Genomic DNA, 24,155 nt, shown 5'->3' with positions numbered 1-24,155 from the left:
CTATCAGGAGAAGGATATTTAAAGGAGGAAAACTCATTCCTGGAAGTATTTATAGATTTATATTTATATTTTATTTATTCATTTATTTTTTTCCTTGAAGGTCAAGTTCCAACTCTTGCTTATCTTTAGTAAGTTGATGAAGACCATTTTTAATTCCTCCTCCAACTTTTCAAACCCATGAATGTCATGGACATATACTAGCATACTTTCTTTCCCTATCCTGTTCATGTTGTTTGCCGCAGCTTCATGCCATGAAAAATCCATATTCTAAATATAGTTTTTCCAAAACTACCATGAGGTTGTATCTCCTTTGTCAGTTGCTTTCACTGCTTGCTGGAAGCTGTAATATAAATTACATGACTGTACTTAAATGGTGCTATTACTCCGTGGTTTTTAGGCTGGATTCCTCTAAACAAGAGAGTGTCTTGATGAAGTTCTTTGGCCATATTCCTTGTTGAAGCCTCGTGACGGGCTAGAGGTCTCTTAAACTGGGGAATAATTTTTTTGTGAATTTACTCAAAATTTCTCAAATAAATTTTCTATTGCTTATTTTTACTTGAGGAGGTGGATCAGTTTAAGTACTTGAGGTCTGTTGTTGCAGAAAATGGTGGAGTGGAAGCAGATGTACGTCAGAGAGTTAATGAAGGTTGTAAAGTGTTGGGGGCAGTTAAGGGAGTAGTAAAAAATAGAGGGTTGAGCATGAATGTAAAGAGAGTTCTATATGAGAAAGTGATTGTACCAACTGTGATGTATGGATCGGAGTTGTGGTGAATGAAAGTGACGGAGAGACAGAAATTGAATGTGTTTGAGATGAAGTGTCTAAGGAGTATGGCTGGTGTATCTCGAGTAGATAGGGTTAGGAACGAAGTGGTGAAGGTGAGAACGGGTATAAGAAATGAGTTAGCAGCTAGAGTGGATATGAATGTGTTGAGGTGGTTTGGCCATGTTGAGAGAATGGAAAATGGCTGTCTGCTAAAGAAGGTTATGAATGGAAGAGTTGATGGGAGAAGTACAAGAGGAAGGCCAAGGTTTGGGTGGATGGATGGAGTGAAGAAAGCTCTGGGTGATAGGAGGATAGATGTGAGAGAGGCAAGAGAGCATGCTAGAAATAGGAATGAATGGCGAGCGATTGTGACGCAGTTCCGGTAGGCCCTGCTGCTTCCTCCGGTGCCTTAGATGACCGCGGAGGGAGCAGCAGTAGGGGATTCAGCATTATGAAGCTTCATCTGTGGTGGATAACGGGGGAGGGTGGGCCGTGGCACCCTAGCAGTACCAGCCGAACTCGGTTGAGTCCCTTGTCAGGCTGGGAGGAACGTAGAGAGTAGAGGTCCCCTTTTTGTTTTGTTTCATTTGTTGATGTTGGCTACCCCCCAAAATTGGGGGAAGAGCCTTGGTATTTGTATGTATGATGATGTATGTATTTTTACTTCAGCCTCCTTCCTATTCTATCAACTGTCTTCCACCTAGCTGTCCCACCACTCTTCTTTTCATTCTCTAGAATTATGGGAAGGGATATCACAGCTGGGATTGGAGTTTTTTTTTTCTTTTTTTTCAAAACTTATTGTGGGAGCTGTGGTAGTCTTGCCAACTACTAGACAATGTTTGTACCATAGGAGTGTCAGTATTCCCATATTGCCATACGGAATTGTCTCCTTCAGAAATTTTGCCCACATATTCCAGGGGTGGACTGGTTTTAGCGATAGAACTCTCAGCATTCTGTCTGGTTTGCCACTGAACAATTACAGCGCAGCAATTAACCCCTTCGGTGAAGAAGAGTTGTTTGGTAATCTCAGCGTTGTCAGGTGTATGCGGACAGAGGAGAATCTGTAAAGAATATGCCAGACTATTCAGTGTATGTGTAGGCAAAAGGGAAAGTGAACCGTGACCAGAGAGAAGGATCCAATGTAGTACTGTCTAGCCAGTTAAAGGATCCCATAACTTTCTTGCGGTAGTATCTCAACGGGTGATTTGGTGATTACTGCTGAAAATGAGGAAAAATTACAGAGTAGGGTGGTAGAGTGACAAGACTTTTGAAAAGGATGGTTTGAGGGTGAATGTGAATAAGACTGAAGCCTTGGTTACCAGTAAGGAAGGTAGGTACATGATAACCATACATGAAAGTAGAGAAGTTATAAAACAGGTAGAACAATTTAGATACTTGGGATCTACTATAAATCAGGAGGGAGAATGTGAGGCTGAAGAGAATAGGATGAATGCAGCATGGGGAGAGTGGAGGGAGGTAGCAGGAGTAGTATGTGATAGGAAAATCACAATCAAGGTAAAAGTCAAGATCTGTAGCATAATAATAAGACCAGTGTTAATGTATGGTTCAGAAACTTGGGCTCTAAGACAAAAAGAGGAAACCAAACTTGAGAGAATAGAGATGAGAATGCTAAGGTTAATTATGGAAATACCACTGTTTGAAAGATTGGAAAATTATGAAATAAGAAGAATGGCAGGTGTAGTAAAGATTACTGATATGATAAGAGTGTGACGGCTGAGATGGTGTGGGCATGTGTTAAGGATGGACGGTGGGAAGGGAATAAGGAGGGCTTGAGTGGAATCTGTAAGGGGAGAAGATCAAGAGGAAGGCAGAAAATTAGATGGCGAGATAAGTTGAAGGGTGGTATGGAGAGAAGAGGTTTGGTGGAAGCGGATGCCTTTGCTCGAAGGCAGTTTAGAGGGCGCAGCAGGCAACTGACACTTTGATGTAGGGATAACGATGGGTAAGAAGAAGACTGTCATTCTGACCATTGAAGCATCAAGCAAATTCTGGTCTAGAAGAAAACTCCAGCCTCTGAGACTGCCTCTGCCAAACTGTTTTGGGCAGACTTGTATATCATCGGGATAACCTCTTTTGAGATAAGCTGAGATCCTGTTCTAAGGTATGGATCTTTAATCATCTAGTGTGATTCAGGGAAAGCAACAGTTTTCAAACTACCCTGTATATCATCATCTCCTCCTACCCCTGTTGACGCGAAAGGGCCTCAGTTAGATTTGACCAGTCTCATATCTTGAGATTCTAAATCAATACTTCTTCAACATCCATAGAAGAAACTGCTTCTGCAGACATTTTGTTACTGAACCTGGAGGACTCGGGTCTGAAGGTAACAACCCACATTGGAGCTTTTTCATATGCTTGATAACTCAAAGGTCCAGCTACCGCCAGGTCCTCAGGCTGGGACGGATAGGGAGGGTATAGAGTGCAAAAACTCCCAGGCAAGGTAGAACCTTAAGCAGGTTCACCATAGAGGGAGCAGATCAAAGAATCATCTATCTTTGCTTTAACCACAAATAACACAAATGGCTAGAATCCAGGCAGAAGGGAAACTTGCCTAGTGAAAACCTGGGTTGGAGCTGACCTAGCAAGCTGACCAAACCCTATGGAGTTTCCAAAGGAGGCCTCCCAGGGATGACCAAAGTCTCCTCAGTGGACCCATGAAATAAAGCAGCCTCTTTTTCAGGGCTTAGTTCATCTTTCGACCCAAAATATACTAATTGGAAGGGATCCTGGTCCACTATGACCCTCTACCACAACCAGTTACTGCCAAATCCAATACTGTTAAGCATTTGAGATCCCTTAGTTCCTTACTGGTTAAATACTCGGCAGAAGTGGCGACCTTGACAAATCCTTTCACCCAAATTGTAAGGCAATATATGGCCCTAACTTTCAAGCCTGCTGCTAGTGGATCCTTATTCTGTATAAAATAAATTAATTGTGAACAGATAGAGGAGTTTACAGGGTCCAAAGCCCTCCCCCAAGATACACAACAGTAGTTATGTCAGAGACACGGCTTGTGAAACAATTTAGGACTAGCCTTAGTATTACACCTACTTTGGTTACATTAAACTTTAGTTTCCTTCATGTGTGATATGAAATCCGTAATTGAAAATATTAATTAAGTATCTCCAGGAAGAGGAGTTAACCCCCTCCCCCCAAGACCTTAGTAGTACAAGTACTCAGGTTTATATTATTATTATTACTAGCTAAGCAACAATCAAACTTGAAAAAGCAGGCTGTTATAAGCCCAAGGGCTCCAACTGGGAAAAATAACCCAGTGGAGGGAAAGGAAATAAGGAAATAAACTACATGAGAAGTAATGAATAATTAATATAAAATGTATCAAGATCAGTAACAATGCTAAAGAGGATCTGTCATATATAAACTATGCAAAAAGACTTATATCAGCTTGTTCAACATAACATTCTCTGCAAGTTTGAACTTTTTAAGTTCCACCAATTCAACTCCATGATTAGGAAGATCATTCCACAATCTGGTCACAGCTGGAATAAAACTTCTAGAATACTGTGTAGTATTGAGCCTTATGATGGAGAAGGCATGACTGTTATAATTAACTGTATACTGACCTAGTACTACGTACAGGATGGTACAGTCTGGGAAGGACAGAATGCAAAGGATGGTTAGAATTATGAAAATTCTTATGCAGCATTCATAAAGAACTAACTAAATGATATTGCCAGAGACTAAAATCCTGATCATGAATAAGAAATTTAATAGACTACAACTTTTTGTCCAACAAATTAAGAGATTCAGCAACTGAAGACCAAACAGGTGAACAATACACGATATAAGGCAAAATGAACGCATTTAAATACTTCTTCAGAATACGTTGATCTCCGAAAATCTTAAGACTGTCAATAAGCCATTTTTTTGTGCAATACTGACCTTTGATTTTTGTTGCGGTTCAACTTCATGCCCCATAATTGGCATCATGCACTAATTCTAGCTAGATTTCTATTAAGGGATTCACGCAGGAGATGGAATTAAGGAAAGGAGAATAGCATCAACTGTATATGCAACAATCATTTTCTAGGCCAAACCACATTTGTGTATATAGTATGAAAAGTAATGGGCCAAGAATACTACCTTGAGGAACACCAGATATCACATTCCTATACATGTACTCATTATGGTACCTATTACAACTCTTTGCAATCTATTACTGTACTTGGAAATTCAATAATGATGCTAAAATCAAGGTCAATCATGCGAACTTCCTGACCACAATCAAGGTATTTATGTATAGCATTGGAGAGTGTAAGAAGGGCATCACGTGCTCCAAGGCCTTGCAAGGGCCAAATTACAAGCTAGGTAACAGATGATTATTTTCAGCATACCTATTTATACGTTTTACCAAAAGACCGTCTAAAACTTTTAAATTGAAATTGGGCGGTAATAGGAAGGGCTACCACAAACAGATTTACCTAATGGAGTAACATTACCAATTCTCCAAGAAGTGCTAAAAGAACTTTTTTCTGACCTGCATAAAATAACAGACAAAAAAGTCTAAGACCTTCCTATAACTATCAAGTAGGTATTTCAGTAGGAGACCCTCTTTTATGCAAGTTTGATTAAAGATAATGGCTGCCTCAGTGTACATTTGGACACGTTTATGTACCAAGTCCAGGAGCTTTCCAGGGTTAATTGATCAATTTTTCTTAGTCGTTTACAGAGGTCAGGTCAAGTTGCAATGCGTTTCAAGGTGCAAGGTACGTCAGCTCATCATCAGGCATGAAGTTAAAGTGAAAAATGAATGCTTCGTGGCTCTGTTTATATGAATCCGAGTAGGTCTTAATTTGGGCGGCTAATTCTCATTGGTTGGGAATGCCCTGTAGGCAGAGGATGTAGCTGTGCCGTAAGGCATGCTCTGGGCCAAGAAATGAGCCAGATGATATGGTTGGGGGACTGTCACGTGTGTGAGATTCTTGGTTAAAGGAATCTGCTCTCTGATTGGCCATAGTACTGGGAGAGGATTTGTTCCAGGCAAGCTGTTGTTCCGCTTATTGATGCTGTCGCTGTCAGTGTTGTCATGATTGGTATGGCTGATCGTAGGTCGGGGCTGGTACTCCTTCAGCAGGTAGGTAGGAGAAACATATCCTTCATTGTGTTGACAAGAATCCTATCCTCAGTACAATGCAAGAAATGTTTCTCCTACCTGCCTGCTGAATGAGCACCGCGCCCCCCTCCCCCCCCCCCCAACTATGATCAGTCATACTAATCACGACAACACCGACAGCGACAGTCATTGTTTTGCATGTTGAAATATTGGCCATAGAGCAGGGAAGACAAAGTTTGTTTGATAATGTATGTTGTATTTGTTTCCCTGTTAAAGCCTTTTTTACTGGAAAGTCCTTGGAGACCACACAGTACATTTACCCTAAACAGTTATAGCTTTTGCTTGGATAAGCATTAAGCTTGTAGGTATTTGGTATTGATGCTGTTCCTGAATTTAAATAAATAGAAGTTTTTCCATCTCCTTGATTACTTTTCACGTCTCTTTGATATATCTTTGGCTACATCAATACAGAACTCTTCATGTGTTTCTTTATTTTGGCCTAGTACTTGAGAATACTGTCAATGGTTGTTTTGTTCATATTATGTAAACTTGCGTTGTTTATGATCTTTTCACCTCATTCCCCACTGTTATTCTCATTTTCGTTTCAATCATTATGACCTACTGTACTATTTCTTATCATTACCAATGATATCATCACTGATTTTACACTTAGTACCAAACATCTTGGGTTTAAAATAATGCTGTGATTCTGCACAAGAGAGGCACATAGATGATAACACAATCACTTGCTGATAGAGAAGCAAATTAACCTGCTAAGCTATTGAAATTCAGCCACATATTTTTTATTTTGCTCTTAATATTATTTTACATAATTAACGCACTCATGTTCACATGGGAGTTTTAGTAATATGATGTTTGTATGTAGGAAACTTACTGTATCCTTGCATGGCGGAGACTATTGTCCTTAGTAACTAAAGGGGCCTTACACTACAGTAGAGTAACCAAAACTAATTGTATTGTTTTAATGTGTGGACAACGTCCAATTCCTTTTTAATGTTCAGCTTCACAAAACAGTATGTTGCATTGCTTTATTTTCCAATGTGCAGCATTGTTTTGTGTAGGACTAAATTATACCTCATTAAAAAAAGAAGCATTTTAGAATTTGTATTATTCATTTATACTTTCAGATCAAGATTAGAGTACAAGAAAGTATAAGGGCACTAGATGTTCTTGAAAAATTAGACCAAGGGAAAATTACAAATGAATTGCCCTCTAAGTTTGATCTTCAGCAACTTTGTGGCCGCCTTGACTTGACCTTGCCAATTATGTCAGGGCACTCATTTGGTGGAGGAACTACGATATGCACTTTGTCAAAGGACAAAAGATTTAAGTATGTGTTTTAGTGTCTTTTATATTTTAGCAGCTAAATTTCATTCTTTCATTTTCTCAGTGAGAGTTGCCAAAGAAAATTCTTTTTCAAAAGAGTTAAACAGTCATTGAATAGTTTTTTATCTTCTTGATTTTTTCAGTCTTCAACAGTTTGATAGCCATGAGAGTAAATATTTCATTGAAATACTTATATCAACTTTTATTTGCAGTTTGTAAAATTGATTGTCACTCATTTGTCTTGCCAGTTTGTGATATATATTATTATTATTATTATTACTATCCAAGCTACAACCCTAATTGGAAAAGCAAGATGCTATAAGCCCAGGGGCTCCAATAGGGAAAAATAGCCCAGTGAGGAAAGGAAATAAGGAAATAAATAACTGAAGAGAACAAATTAACAATAAATCATTCTAAAAAAAGTAACAACGTCATAACAGATACAGTATGTCATATACAAACTACTAACAACGTCAAAAACAAATATGTCATATATAAACTATAAAAAGACTCATGTCCGCCTGGTCAACAAAAAAGCATTTGCTCCCACTTTGAACTTTTGAAGTTCTACTGATTCAACAACCCGATTAGGAAGATCATTCCACAACTTGGTAACAGCTGGAATAAAACTTCTAGAGTACTGTATAGTATTGAGCCTCGTGATGGAGAAGGCCTGGCTATTAGAATTAACTGCCTGCCTAGTATTACGAACAGGATAGAATTGTCCAGGGAGATCTGAATGTAAAGGATGGTCAGAGTTATGAAAAATCTTATGCAACATGCATAATGAACTAATTGAACGACGGTGCCAGAGATTAATATCTAGATCAGGAATAAGAAATTTAATAGACCGTAAGTTTCTGTCCAACAAATTAAGATGAGAATCAGCAGCTGAAGACCAGACAGGAGAACAATACTCAAAACAAGGTAGAATAAAAGAATTAAAACACTTCTTCAGAATAGATTGATCACCAAATATCTTAAAAGACTTTCTCAATAAGCCAATTTTTTGTGCAATTGAAGAAGACACAGACCTTATATGTTTCTCAAAAGTAAATTTGCTATCGAGAAACACACCTAAAATTTTGAAAGTCATACAAATTTAAAGAAACATTATCAATACTGAGATCCGGATGTTGAGGAGCCACTGTCCTTGACCTACTTACAATCATACTTTGAGTTTTGTTAGGATTCAACTTCATACCCCATAACTTGCACCATGCACTAATTTTAGCTAAATCTCTATTAAGGGATTCACCAACCCCAGATCTACATTCAGGGGATGGAATTGATGCAAAGAGAGTAGCATCATCTGCATATGCCACAAGCTTATTTTCTAGGCCAAACTACATGTCATGTGTATATAGAATGAAAAGTAATGGGCCAAGAACACTACCTTGTGGAACACCGGATATCACATTCCTACACTCACTATGGTGCCCATCAACAACTACTCTTTGAGATCTACTACTTAAAAAATCAATAATAATGCTAAGAAACGACCCACCCACTCCCAACTGTTTCAGTTTGAAAACAAGGGCCTCATGATTAACACGGTCAAAGGCAGCACTAAAATCAAGGCCAATCATACGAACTTCCCGACCACAATCAAGGGATTTCTGTACTGCATTGGAGATTGTAAGAAGGGCATCACATGCTCCAAGGCCTTTACGAAAACCAAATTGCAAACTAGGGAATAGATGATTACCTTCAGCAAACCTATTAAGACGTTTTGCCAGAAGACGTTCAAAAACTTTAGATAATATGGGAGTTATGGAAATTGGGCGGTAATCAGAGGGACTTGAGCTACCACAAACACATTTACATAGAGGAGTAACATTACCAATTCTCCAACAAGTGCTAAAAGCTCCTCTTCTTGCTAACTTGCGCAAAATAACAGATAACTTTGGAGCTAAGAAATCTGCTGTCTTTATAAAAAACAAAGGAAAAATACCATTTGGGTCTACACCTCCATAAGCATCAAGGTCCATCAACAGAGCTTTAATCTCACGAGATCGAAAAGCTAAACTAGTTAGTTTAGCCTCAGGAAAACAGGAATGAGGAAGTTCAAGTTTTTCATTACTCTGTTTACTGTCAAAAACATCAGCCAAAAGGGTTGCCTTTTCCTTTGGACAGTGAGTGACTGAGCCATCTGGTTTAAGTAAAGGAGGAACTGTTGCATCTACACCAAAGAGTGCAGATTTAAGGGTAGACCACCATTTATGTTCCTGAGTTGTACCAGAAAGTGTTTCTTTTATGATTAAATTGTACTCCTTTTCAGTTGAGGCATAAACTCTCTGAGCAAAAGCTCGAAGCTGAGTATAGTTGTTCCAGGTCAAATCTGATCTGTTACCCTTCCAAAGGTGATAGGCCTCCTGCTTCTCCAAATAAGCACGTCTACAATCATCATTGAACCACGGTTTGTCCTTCATTCGGTACCTTAGCACACGAGAAGGGATACGCCTATCAATTATGTTGACTAGATTCTCATTCAAAGAGACAACAGGATCTACACTATTATATAATTGTGACCAATTCAAGGACAAAAGATCATGCAAAATCCCATTCCAGTCTGCTTGGGATTTCATATAAATTTTACAGGAATATGATATATCAGGGACAGGCTGCTCAGTCTTCACTAATAATGAAATCAAGGCATGATCAGAAGTCCCGACTGGAGAACCAACCTTACTAGTTATAACGCCAGGGGAGTCAGTGTATACGAGGTCCAAGCAATTACCAGACCTGTGAGTAGCTTCATTTATGATTTGCTCACAGCCTGATTCAGAGGCAAAGTCTAAAGCTCTTAAGCCATGGCGATCGGTAGGAGAGATAGAACTTAACCACTCCCTATGGTGAGCATTAAAATCACCAACAAAGACAAAAGAAGCCTTTCTATCATCTTCTTGTATCTTAGCCATAATGGTAAGAAGACAATCGAAGATAGAATCATCCATGTCTGGATTCCGGTAGATCGAACACAAATAAAAGTTGTTATGCCTGCCACAAACTTTTATTACCTGAATCTCATGACATCCACATTGATAGCAGGACTTATGAGAAGCAGGGTACTCGGTCCTAATATACACCGCCATTCCCCTGGCCCTAGGAATGGCATCACGTTTCAGCATTATTGGCTTCTTAAAACCAGCTATAAGGAGCTCAGATGAGTGCCTCATATTAGAAACCAAAGTTTCTGAGCACAAAAGAATATCCTACTGTCTGGACGCAACTGTAAGGTCTTGGATATTTGCATGAAGACCACGAATATTGCAATACAGAAGACGACATTGACGAAATCTAGGACGTACTGGTCCCGGATTTCGCTCAATGTCTCCAGACAGCATAAGAATTAATAGAAATAAAAAAGAGACATCATACTTAAAAACTAGATTAACAAGAATTATAACAAAAACAATATGTACAGAATAATTAAAAAAGTGATTGATGATACCCATAGACTATAGTAAAAAGTCGGAAAAACTGGTCAACATGGAGGAGCCGATACACCATGCAAGGCTAAATACCCTCCAGGATAGCCACTTCAACTGAAGGGAGGACAGTAAGGATGGTTTTGAGAAGAAAAAATCAGAAAAAGGAAAAGACAACCTCTTGATAAACCACCAGGCATCCATGGCCCTTCTATTAAGCCTGCCCAACACACCATTTCAAAAAAACAAGAGGAAGAAAAAAAAAATAAGAAAAAATAGTGTGCCCGAGTGTACCCTCAAGCAAGAGAACTCTAACCCAAGACAGTGGAAGACCATGGTACAGAGGCTATGGCACTACCCAAGACTAGAGAACAATGGTTTAATTTTGGAGTGTCCTTCTCCTAGAAGAGCTGCTTACCATAGCTAAAGAGTCTCTTCTACCCTTACCAAGAGGAAAGTACACTGAACAAATTGCAGAACAGTAATTAACCCCTTGGGTGAAGAAGTGTTAAGTATCTCATTGTTGTCAGATGTATGAGGAAAGACGAGAATATGTAAAGAATAGGCCAGACTATTCTGTGTAAGTGTAGGCAAAGAAAAAATAAGCCGTGACTAGAAAGAGGGATCCAATGCATTACTGTCTGGCCAGTCAAAGGATCCAATACCTCTCTAGTGGTAGTATCTCAACGGGCGGCTGGTGCCCTGGCCAACCTACTACCATTCTGTTATCCTATTCCACATGTAATTGGGGCCTAGGTTTCCATGTTCCCCATTACTATGTTATAGATATGACATCCGTAAAAACCACTATAACATACTTTATCCACAACAAACCCATTAATTATACTATAAACCAATTTTGTCATCCCCAAAATCTGACACATCAATCCTTTGTAAAACAGATAGTAGGTTGATTGCTATTCAGCACATGAGCTCATGGATCCTTGGGATTTCAGAATCAATTTCCTTAATATTTAGTTGTCTGTAATGCTGTACATCTTAAGTATATGATTTTTCAGTTTAAGCTATTTAATTTTGTTTTTACAATATATTGTTTTCTGTACTTTTTGTCAGCCTTAACTATTCATATCCTATGTATTTTTCCTCTTCTGTATTTTTCCTACAGTAGTTATTGATATCCTATGTTTTTGTTTCATTTAATGTTATTTTCTAAAGTCTGACTTTTTGCCATCATCATTTTTATTGCCTACACCGATGTTAAGGATACTAAGTAGGAAAGAAATTACTGTAAGTACTAAAGCATCCATCAAAACAGAAACACCAGATTTGCCAGTACCCTTGGACGTCTGGTTTTTCTTTATACCATGAGTTTCTTAGGGCCAGAAAATTCTAACTGGTTAACAAGCATTTAGCTAACTTGCCAATTTCAAGTTAGCATTTGGGTGTTATTTGACATTTATTTATACTGTACTTGATTTTGTAACAAAGTATTGTAGAATAGTAATTACTTCTTCCATATTCTCAAATTCCATAGGTTTTTTGGAATTAGATGTAATGTGGTTCCCAAAGACTTTTCTGTAAAGGTTAGAACAGCTATCCAATAGGACATAATATACTCAAGAAATATTATTATCCCTTCCCTGGGCCCAGTAGTGTATCAAAGTGCAAGGCACAAACTCAATGTATATGAAGGAGAACCAGATGTTTAGACTATATCTAATAGTTCTCAACCCCTTCAATGCTGAATTTTTCTGCTAACTAGTGACGCTTCACCAGTGAGAACCATTGCTACTCGTGTGGAAGAAAATGCTTGCATGGACATTTGCTCACACTCTGCATCCATCTTTCAAGTACCACCACTAAGACAAAATGACATACTGTACAGTATTACGTTTTTTTTCAATATTAATCTTACCCGATGATCATGTAGCTGCAACTCTGTTGCCCGACAGAAAAAACCTACGGTCGGGATACGCCAGCGATCGCTATACAGGTGGGGGTGTACAACAACAGCGCCATCTGTCGAGTAGGTACTCAGGTACTTCTTGTCAACAAGAACCAATTTTTCCTCTGTCGTGCCACCGGCAAGACCTACTTGATACGCTGTTGTTTCTGGAGTTGATTTCACGCTTTTTGGTGATGTATTCTCTCTAGATATTAGCTTTCGCTGTACAGGAGTTATTATCATTAGCTTATCAAGCTTTTTTGATTAGTTTTGGATTAATTGTTGACGACTTTGATAGATTTTGGATTCCCCCCTTGGCTAATTCAAGATGTCTGACCATACTCAAGTCCCCAAGTACAGGCAGTGTAGCGCTAGGGACTGTTCTAGGCGTCTTCCGAAGGCCTCTATAGATCCTCACACTGTTTGTTCCAATTGTAGGGGTAAATCCTGTCAATTGGAAGATCGATGTGAGGAATGCGCTGGGCTTTCGGAATTCGATTTTATTGAATTCCTTAAGAATGCACGTAGGCTAGAGAAGGATAGGATCAGGAGGAGTTCGTCTCGCTCTTTTGATTTTTCCTCTCCCCATGCCCCTCAACCTATTCCTTCCCCTGTAGTGGTGACTCCCGACCCTTCTACTAGCTCTCAACCCTCGATGGCGGACATGATGCGTGCCATTCAGGCTCTTGGTGACAGAGTGGAGTCATTAGCTAATGACCGCAATCAACTCTTGGCCGATGTCAAAGAGTTGAAAGAGAAAAGTGCAGTGGGAAGTGTAGTGAGTGCAAGTGCGGTGAAAAGTGTCAGTGTCAGTGTTACGCATGAGGGTGCATCTGTTCGTGCCAGTCGTCCTCCCAGTCCGGGACCTCTTGCAAGCTCCCAAGCCCAGGGGAGAAGCAATGTCGAAGGACCAAAGGGTTCGACAGGCCTTGATCAGCGTACGGATGTACCCTCAGTGGTTGCGGACGTATCTTGCAGAGATCGTCCCATCCACAAACAGACGAGTGAGCCCATTCATTCCTCGTCTGTGGAAGAAGTTTCTAGGCAGAAACGCTGGACCAAGGTCTCACGACCTCTCAAGCGCAAGGTCCCTTCCGAGCGAGTCCAACGGCCCAGGTGTAGCCACTGGGTCAGTTCGGACTCGCCGCAGTCTTCCGAAGACTGCACACCTCCCAAGAGAGGTAGAGTGGTTCCGCAGCAGGCAATCACTCCGTCTGTTGCCGCACCAACCACTGTAGACTCTAAGTGGTCTATGCTGCAGTCTATGCAGACTCAGCTTGCTTCCTTCATGCAGGAGTATCGTGCTGAGAAGGTTGACACTGCACCTGTTAACCTACAACCTGCCACGGTTGTGCGCTCAGCAGACACTGCGGCTGCCTGCTCCCACACTCCGGCTGTGAGAGCTCCACCACCGATGCGCAGTCGACCCTGCCAGACGCATGTTGACGTTAGCCGACGTGCGGCACCCTCCGTTAACATGCGTGAGCTACCGCATCAGCAGTGGGAAGGTGCTGTCAAGCTGCCGTGTTTTGACGCAATGCGGCAGTCTCCGCAACCCACGGCAGTCCCCACCACGCACCATCACTCCGCTTTTGTTGTTGCCAGCTCTCAGACTGACCAGCAGCGGCATGATGTTGGATCCAGTGCAGCTACGCATGCACCCGTGCTGCCGGATTCAGCCGTTCAGCTTTCTTCTCCTCCTTTGCCGCTTCCTCCTCAGCATTCGGATGAAGGAGTCTCTGATGACGACGAAGCTGCGCATTTGGACGATCAACACTCCGACATAGAGGAACCCAAGACTACGCCTCCCTCCTTAGACTTTAGGAAGGTCCTTGCCCGGTTTAGGGAGTTGTATCCGGACCAGTTTGTGTCTGCAACCCCGCGCTCACCTCCCTCTGAGTTCGCTTTAGGCATGCAGTCAGCAGCTCCTGCCTTTACGAAGCTCGTACTCGCGCGCTCATCCAAGAGAGCTTTAAGGGTACTGGGAGAGTGGTTGCAGTCCAAGAAGCAACTTGGGAAGACATCCTTCATCTTTCCACCGAACAAGCTTGCTTCCAAATCTAGCGTCTGGTATGCCACGGGAGAAGATCCCGGCTTGGGAGTTCCTGCCTCTGCCCAGGGCGACTTCTCAAGTCTGGTAGACTCTCCCCGCAGGCTGGCTATGAGACGCTCTAAGATTTGCTGGACCTTTTTGGACATGGACCATCTTTTGAAGGGAGTTTTTCGTGCTTTTGAGATCTTCAACTTCCTGGACTGGTGTTTGGGAGCGTTAAGCAGAAAGACCTCCCCTTCGGATAAGGACTCTGCCATGCTCATCATGTCATGCATGGACAAAGCCATTCGGGATGGGTCTGGCGAGCTTGCGGCTTCGTACGTGTCTGGAGTTCTTAAGTAGCGAGATCACCTTTGCTCCTTCTTGTCTGCGGGGATCACACCATGTCAGAAGTCGGAGTTGATGTTTGCTCCACTTTCCAAGTGTCTCTTTCCGGAAGAGCTGATCAAGGGGATTGCCGCCTCGTTGATCCAGAAGGATACCCATGACCTGGTGGCGTCATCCGCACGTAAAGTCACAGCTTTACCTTCCGTGCCTAGACCTAGGATGGACACACCAGCGTCTAGGTTCATTCCGCCCTTTCGTGGCAGAACCTCCAGCAGAGGAGGTACCCGTGCCGACAGTCAACGTGGCAAAAAGAAGAAGGGTTCCAAGTCCTCAAAAGGCAGAGTCTGACTGCCAACCTCTCCAGACAGCAGTGGGAGCCAGGCTCAAGAACTACTGGCAGGCCTGGGAGAACAGGGGTGCAGACGCACAGTCTGTGAAGTTGCTAAGAGAGGGGTACAGGATTCCATTCTTGCGCAAGCCCCCTCTAGCAACTACTCCCATCGACCTCTCTCCCAGGTACAGAGAGGAGGACAAGAGGCTAGCTTTACAGCAAGAGGTGTCTCTCTTGCTACAAAAGGGAGCGGTAGTCATAGTCCGGGACCATCAATCCCCGGGCTTCTACAACCGTCTCTTCTTAGTAGCGAAGAAGACAGGAGGGTGGAGACCGGTGCTGGACTTCAGTGCTCTCAATGCTTTTGTCACCAAGCAGACGTTCACCATGGAGACGACGAAGTCGGTGCTAGCATCGGTCAGGAAGGAAGACTGGATGGTCTCGTTGGACCTAAAGGACGCGTACTTTCACGTCCCCGTCCATCCAGACTCCCAACCTTTCCTAAGGTTCGTCTTTGGAAAGGTCGTTTACCAGTTCCAAGCCCTGTGCTTTGGCCTAAGCACGGCACCTCTAGTGTTTACCAAACTGATGAGGAATATTGCCAAATTCCTGCATTTGGCAGACATCAGAGCCTCCCTCTATTTGGACGACTGGCTTTTAAGAGCTCCGTCAAGTCGTCGCTGTCTGGAGAATCTCAAATGGACTATGGATCTGACCAAGGAATTGGGTCTCCTGGTCAATATAGAAAAGTCCCAACTCGTCCCATCCCAAACTATAGTCTATCTAGGTATGGAGATTCAGAGTCGAGCTTTTCGGGCTTTTCCGTCGGCCCCCAGAATCAGTCAAGCCCAAGAATGCATCCAGAGCATGCTGAAAAGGAACCGATGTTCAGTCAGACAGTGGATGAGTCTAACAGGGACGCTTTCATCGCTGGCCCAGTTCATCGCGTTAGGGAGACTCCACCTCCGACCCCTTCAGTATCATCTAGCTGCTCACTGGAGAAAGGACATGACGCTAGAAGCGGTCTCAGTTCCTATATCCGAAGAGATGAAGTCTGCACTGACTTGGTGGAAGAACAGCATTCTTCTCAAGGAAGGTCTACCACTGGCTGTTCAGACCCCCGACCACCTTCTCTTCTCGGACGCATCGGACACGGGCTGGGGTGCGACACTGGACGGACGGGAATGCTCGGGCACGTGGAATCCGGATCAAAGAGCACTTCACATCAACTGCAAGGAGCTACTGGCAGTTCATCTGGCCTTGAGAAGCTTCAAGTCCCTCCTTCTAGGCAAGGTGGTGGAGGTGAACTCCGACAACACTACAGCCTTGGCGTACATCTCCAAGCAAGGAGGGACTCATTCTAGGAAGTTGTTCGAGATCGCAAGGGACCTCCTCACCTGGTCAAAAGATCGAAAGATATCGCTTGTAACGAGGTTCATTCAAGGCGACATGAATGTCATGGCAGACCGCCTCAGCCGGAAGGGTCAGGTCATCCCCACAGAGTGGACCCTTCACAAGAATGTTTGCAGCAGACTATGGGCCCTGTGGGGTCAGCCCACCATAGATCTGTTCGCTACCTCGATGACCAAGAGGCTCCCAAATTATTGCTCACCGATTCCGGACCCAGCAGCAGTTCACGTAGATGCCTTTCTTCTGGATTGGTCCCATCTAGACCTGTATGCGTTCCCCCCGTTCAAGATTGTCAACAAGGTACTGCAGAAGTTCGCCTCTCACGAAGGGACACGGTTGACGTTGGTTGCTCCCCTCTGGCCCGCGAGAGAATGGTTCACCGAGGTACTGCAATGGATAGTAGACGTTCCCAGGACTCTTCCTCTAAGAGTGGACCTTCTGCGTCAGCCGCACGTAAAGAAGGTACACCCAAGCCTCCACGCTCTTCGTCTGACTGCCTTCAGACTATCGAAAGACTCTCAAGAGCTAGAGGCTTTTCGAAGGAGGCAGCCAGAGCGATTGCCAGAGCAAGGAGGACATCCACTCTCAAGGTCTACCAGTCAAAATGGGAAGTCTTCCGAAGCTGGTGCAAGGCGAATTCAGTTTCCTCAACCAGTACCTCTGTAACGCAGATAGCTGACTTCCTTTTACACCTAAGGAATGTAAGATCCCTATCAGCTCCTACGATCAAAGGTTACAGAAGCATGTTGGCAGCAGTCTTCCGCCACAGAGGCTTAGATCTTTCCACCAACAAAGATCTACAGGACCTCCTTAAGTCTTTTGAGACCTCAAAGGAGCGTCGGTTAGCCACACCAGGTTGGAACTTAGACGTGGTTTTAAGGTTCCTGATGTCAGCAAGGTTCGAACCGCTTCAGTCAGCCTCTTTTAAAGATCTCACTTTGAAGACTCTTTTCCTCGTTTGCTTAGCAACAGCTAAAAGAGTCAGTGAGATACACGCCTTCAGCAGGAACATAGGTTTTACATCTGAAACGGCTACATGTTCCTTACAGCTTGGTTTTTTAGCTAAAAACGAGCTCCCTTCTCGTCCTTGGCCCAAATCGTTCGAGATTCCAAGCCTGTCCAATTTGGTTGGAAACGAACAAGAGAGAGGACTATGCCCAGTAAGAGCTCTTAAGTACTATTTAAGACGTACAAAGCCATTACGAGGACAATCAGAAGCTTTATGGTGTTCTATTAAGAAACCTTCTTTACCGATGTCGAAGAACGCAGTTTCTTATTACATCAGGCTTTTGATTAGAGAAGCTCATTCTCATCTGAATGAGGAAGACCATGCTTTGCTGAAGGTAAGGACACATGAAGTTAGAGCTGTCGCTACTTCAGTGGCCTTCAAACAGAACCGTTCTCTGCAGAGTGTAATGGATGCAACCTATTGGAGAAGCAAGTCAGTGTTCGCATCATTTTACCTTAAAGATGTCCAGTCTCTTTACGAGAACTGCTACACTCTGGGACCATTCGTAGCAGCGAGTGCAGTAGTAGGTGAGGGCTCAACCACTACATTCCCATAATCCCATAACCTTTTTTAATCTTTCTCTTGAAATGCTTTTTATTGTTGTTTTTGGGTTGTACGGAAGGCTAAGAAGCCTTTCGCATCCTGGTTGATTTGGCGGGTGGTCAAATTCTTTCTTGAGAAGCACCTAGATTAGAGGTTGTGATGAGGTCCTTTAGTATGGGTTGCAGCCCTTCATACTTCAGCACCTAGGAGTCGCTCAGCATCCTAAGAGGATCGCGAGGCTCAGTAAGGAAGACGTACTTAAAAAGGCAGAGTAATGGTTCAAGTCGACTTCCTTACCAGGTACTTATTTATTTTATGTTTGTTATTTTGAATAACTGCTAAAATGAAATACGGGATACTTAGCTTCTAATGTTAACATGTACGCTGGTCTCCACCCACCCCCCTGGGTGTGAATCAGCTACATGATCATCGGGTAAGATTAATATTGAAAAATGTTATTTTCCTTAGTAAAATAAATTTTTGAATATACTTACCCGATGATCATGAATTTAAGGACCCTCCCTTCCTCCCCATAGAGACCCAGTGGACCGAGGAGAAAATTGGTTCTTGTTGACAAGAAGTACCTGAGTACCTACTCGACAGATGGCGCTGTTGTTGTACACCCCCACCTGTATAGCGATCGCTGGCGTATCCCGACCGTAGGTTTTTTCTGTCGGGCAACAGAGTTGCAGCTACATGATCATCGGGTAAGTATATTCAAAAATTTATTTTACTAAGGAAAATAACATATCTTATATCATGGACCCTAACTTTCAAGTATTTCAACTACCTTGAATCTAATTCTCTGTGACCAAGCTTTTTAACAAGAAAGGACAAGGCATTTTTGGGCAGAGGACTTCTTGATGATAAAAGTCATTGCTGTAATAAAATCAAATGTTAACTTTTGCTCAGCTAACTTTAGCCTCAGATTAGCTAGTAGCCAAGCATGGAAGCAGATAAAGTGCACTGCCATCCAAAACATGATGCAAATGGACAGCTTCAGCTAAAATATGACCTACAGCATTAAATAGCTAAGAGAATCCTATGATAGGAAAAGCCATCCACAAATTAAAAATGAGGTTCCTTATGAGTGCTTACTTTAGCAAGAGGAGGCATATAAGGATCCAGACCGCTATGAATGTGGGAATGCAAGGGTTCACCAGCAGAAGGATCTAAGGTAATTAAAGAAATTAAGGCTCTCCAAGAGGATCTCGACTGTGTGACGTAGTGAACTTCAGTATCCTTACTGAATGAAACACTTTACTACTAGACCTGACAATGAAAGTCAGGTTATGGAAAGCAACCAGGCAGGTGAGTCAAACTTACTGCCTACAAGAGAAGATTCTCTGACCTCCTGAGATTAACAAAGGAAGATAAATAAGTTAAGAGCTTTTAAAGCTCTCACTAACAAATTTTGGCTGGTTAAATGTTTACACTATTAGAGAATGGTTCTGACATGTTATATCATCGTCACCGCCACTATAAACAACTAGCCTAGTCTTCTCTGGATTTTTCCTTGAACTAAAACTATTTTTCAACACTTGAACCAGAAACACACTCCTCACAATGGTTATTTAAAACACAGTACTATCCCTGTGCAGTAATACTAACAAATCCAGAGGAAGACTACTTAAACCTCAATAAAACTTAACATTCTTAAAGGGGATATGTCTAATAATTGCAGTCGATGGAAAAAGTGAATAACAAAGAACCTTTATGGTTTCGCTTATTATCATTAATCGAGTCTCATTACATAGAGGTAAACATCAATAAACCGAGCTTCTGGAGAAGAACCAATATGAACATCAGGTGTGTATAGAAATAACAAATTTTATTATAAAGATTCGGTTTTTTGACTGGACGATTTGAAATCATAACCCCACTGAACAAACTAGTAACGTTATGCCAAATTTCTGCAGTCTTGTCCAAATAGTTATTAACAGCTCTCACAGGACAAAGAAACCTATTCTCTCTTGTAACGCTAACTTCATTTGCTAAAAAGGTAATATGAAAGAATTAAAGCAAATCTTTTTTGTCAAAATCAATCTCAGCTCTGAATGTAGGCAACAGAGATAAGATTATCTAATTTTCTACAAAACCTACATTATAAGAATGAGCTTATATTTCACTGTGTTTATCTGACTCTAACGTCAACAGGAAAAGAGCCATAGCAGTGATATCCTTAATGGAAAGATGTTCCAAAGGTTCAAAACATGAATCTTTTAAATATTGTAATTCTACTTCTAGATTAAAAAGATATTGCTCTGCCTACTGGAGGTTCTTCAATATTAAAAGACCTCGTACATACATACACAATAATACCTAAAAGAGATGAATCCAATTCTAATTCCTTGATTAGAATATTAAGCATCGATCTATAACAATTAATGTCTGAAATTGACAGTTTCTTTTCATAAAAAGAGAAAAGGGAAAAATTTTACAATATTATTTAAACTAGTCCTAGTCACTGAAACATTCCTTGACTTGCACCAATCAAAATAAACATTCTATTGCCTTTGATACCGACAATAAATAAACTGTCTTTTGGTACCTAAGTCTATAGGACTTCAAAAACCCTTTGTCTCTGAAAATAATAAGGAGTGTCTCCATGCTGTTAGATGTAGCACATATGGGTTCTGATGCACAACCCTTGAAAGTGGTTATCTAAGAAGTTTGGTTTTGTACAGCAACCTCTTCTGACGCTCTGACAACAGAGGCCACAGATCTGTAAACCACTCTCTTTGAGGCCAAATCGGACCCACAATAGTCATTCTGCTATTCATAAACACCGTGAACTTGTTTACCTTCGATCAAGTCATGGCAAATGGTGGAAAGCCATACAGATGTAGATTCAACCAGGCCTGTAACAGGCATCCGCCTTCCATGTTAAAGGATCCAGAACTATTGAACAAAACTATTCTATCTTTTTGCTTAGAGATGTTGCAAACATGTTTACATTTGGTCATCCACACTAAAATCAAATCTCTAGACACTTGATGGATGTAGAGACTATTGATTGGGAAGAATCAGGTTTTTTTCTGCTTAACTGATATGCTGAGATATTTGATTTTCCTGCAATAAAGTGATGCAGGACTTTTCTCAGATTTGTTCTGCGCAATAATACTTCTGCTATTCAGTGTAGGGATTCCAACCTGGTTCCCCTCTATTTCTGGATATAAACTAATGCTGTCTTGTCTGAAAACACTGCCACGCACTTTCCTATCGTCAGCAACTCGTGATCTTGGAGGACCTTGAACACACTAGATTAATATGAAGAGTTGATTCCTTTGGAGGAAACCTAGAGTGGCACCCCATCCTCCCTGTGAAGCATCTTTGAACAGAGGTCTGGAATGCTCACTTCCAATAAAAGTCCCTGAGATAACTGACAATGATGGTCCTAACAACTTAGCAGTTGAAGCTGGTTTTTTATCACTAGAATAGAAAATATGCCTGGATTAGATATCCTGTTCCAATTCTGGTTGAGATGATAATGGAAAAATATCTCTTTTAGGTGGCCCATTGGAATGAAAATCTCCAAAGAAGCCATGGTCTTTAGCTGTCTAATTCATATTGAAATGACAATGACTTCATATTTTTGAACTTCTTTAACAAAGGAAGAAATGACTTGAAAGATAACTTTTTCTAGGTCATTGTTTTCTATTTGTTTTGTTTATATTTCTTTACAAAGATTCTTGTAGAATTGGGCTTACTCAAATGCAAGGATTATAATGTTGAAAGTTATGTTAGAAGCCTGACATACACATTTATTTAGATTATGTCTTTGATTAATGCAACCAGTTTCACTGTGACTTGTACAGAAACAGCAGGGAGGAGAAAAGAGTTAATGTTAATTAGTGTTCATAGTCAATTAGCACAAGGGATATTGTTACAGTACAGTATATCTTAATTATACTTAAAGTCCATAGCTTTCCAACTGTTGGCTACGATATTTAGAGCAAGACTCCTGCTCTTGTATCGCGGAAAGATACCTTTATATCTGATGTCATCAAACCTTGAGGGAAGGTAAGGTGTGCTCCTTCAATAGGCCATATTGTTGTACTTCATTTTATGATATCAGATGGAATAGCTGACACCACCACAGTTGCTCTCCTTGTGGTAGTCCCATGCTCACATATCAAGTCTTTCTCACCCTCCTCTGCTAGCACACTAGAAAATGAACAAAAAACAGAAAATGAAAGATTCGCGCCCATCTACATTATTCAGCCTGCCAGCTCGATGCACGGGGAGATGTTCGCATAACCTCATCATGTCATTGCTGACCCCTTATGCGGCATATACCACTGAAAAGGAGCTGTTGCTATTATCATTCCCAAATATACAATCCTATGTTATGAATCAGGAGAGACTTTTCCAAATTGACCAGAATTCCCAACCTTTCCAGTAACCTGAGTAACCACTTCTGTTGGACCCAAATACTTTTGAACGAAGTGTTCAAAAATAGCCAGTCGACCAGGTATAAAGGAAGCCTGATTCCCAAATCCTTTATCCATTCAGTTATTGGTGCCATTCCTGGTGAAGACTTGTGGAGCAGTCCTGACTCCAAAACGCATGCACCTGATTTGGTAAACCTTCGTACCTTTTGCAAACCAAAGGAATTTCCTTTAATTTAGATGAATAGGAATTTGAAAGTAGGCATCTGCTTTGTCTGTCAGAAGCATCCAATCCCCTTTCCTTACTGCTTCCAGGACTGTTGAGGATATTTCCACTGAAAACTTTGCAAAAGCTGTAAACTTTTTTAGATTTAAAACATCGAGAACAGGTCTCCAAACTCCCAATGCTTTTCTGTAATAAGTAATAAATTAATAAAGAAAAAGATGCTTTTCACTTGAATTGCAAATTTCAATCAATTTACATATAACCATAGCACCAGAGAGGTTAACATTACATCCATCAAGCTTTTCTGTGTTTTAAGTAAAGAACTAAGAGGCTATGTAGTCAATTTACAAATATACAGTTATCAAAGGATAAATGACCATTAACATAATACCAGTTTTTAACTAGGAGCAAAGCTGTTTATATCAAAGAAAGATTTGGTTTAGTCCTTTATCAGGTTTGAACATGTCAACACTAAATCAGAGTTATCTAGTCATAACCTTGTTAATGGTAAGCGTATTGCAAAGAAAATATTAGAATATTTTTTCAAGAGATGTTTTTGTTTTCAGAGTAGGTGTAGCACTTGATCCTTGGATGTTCCCTTTGAAAGATGAGGTTGATGAAATTTGCAGTGCATTAACACAGCCTCTGTTGTGTATATCTACAGAAGCTTTTCAGAATGAAGTTAACTTGAAAGCCATGAGTAAGCTAAATGATGAAACCACGACTTTTGTTACCATAAAGTAAGTAGTGCCATTTTTTTCCTTCAATAAAATGATATTGTCTTATTTGAAGTAACATTGCCAAGAAAAGAAGGCATAATTATATACAGATAAGTGTTGAGTACAATTTAGCAGTAAGTCAACATTGGCAAATTATGTACATACTGGTATTTCATAAGACGTACAACTTTAAAAAGAGCAAATGTTAAGTAATGCACTATAGAATGGATATCATAGCTAATATCTCTCAACTAAAGTTTTACCATGGAGAAGATAAGGCTGGCCAATAGAGAAGCCACACATTATCAAACTCATCTCCCCAAACCCGCCTTTTATGTGCATGGCATTTTATTGTATTGTATGAATAGCTCTTTAGTAGTATATATTGTCATGTTACCAAATCAAGAAATTTTATGGAGTTAGATGCAATAAAGTATTTTAAGAAGTCAGTATCCTTAAGAAGTAAATGCAAAGCATTGGCATTGTAAGAGTGCTTTAAAGTAAAGTGTACTCCATGAAATTATTATATATGATTGATAGTACTCTGTATGCAATTTGTGACATTTGTGAAGATTTAAACCCTATGCTAAACATTGTTTGATCC

General features: G+C 41.1%; 1 protein-coding gene across 6 annotated transcripts in view; it reads left to right on the top strand.

Annotated features, from left to right (window-relative positions):
* Positions 1 to 24,155, top strand: part of LOC137617202 (platelet-activating factor acetylhydrolase-like) — a 154,171-nt gene that overhangs the window by 113,921 nt on the left and 16,095 nt on the right. For all 6 annotated transcript variants that reach the window (XM_068347107.1, XM_068347106.1, XM_068347109.1 and 3 more), the window contains 2 exons: positions 7,007 to 7,209; positions 23,399 to 23,572. In XM_068347107.1, coding sequence (XP_068203208.1) covers positions 7,007 to 7,209; positions 23,399 to 23,572 — 377 coding nt within the window. The remainder of the gene's footprint in view (positions 1 to 7,006; positions 7,210 to 23,398; positions 23,573 to 24,155) is intronic.

The sequence above is a fragment of the Palaemon carinicauda genome, chromosome 23 (genome assembly GCF_036898095.1).
Source record: "Palaemon carinicauda isolate YSFRI2023 chromosome 23, ASM3689809v2, whole genome shotgun sequence".
Lineage (NCBI taxonomy): Eukaryota > Metazoa > Arthropoda > Malacostraca > Decapoda > Palaemonidae > Palaemon > Palaemon carinicauda.
Note: the sequence above shows the minus strand (reverse complement) of the source record. Positions and strands in the feature narration are given on the sequence as shown.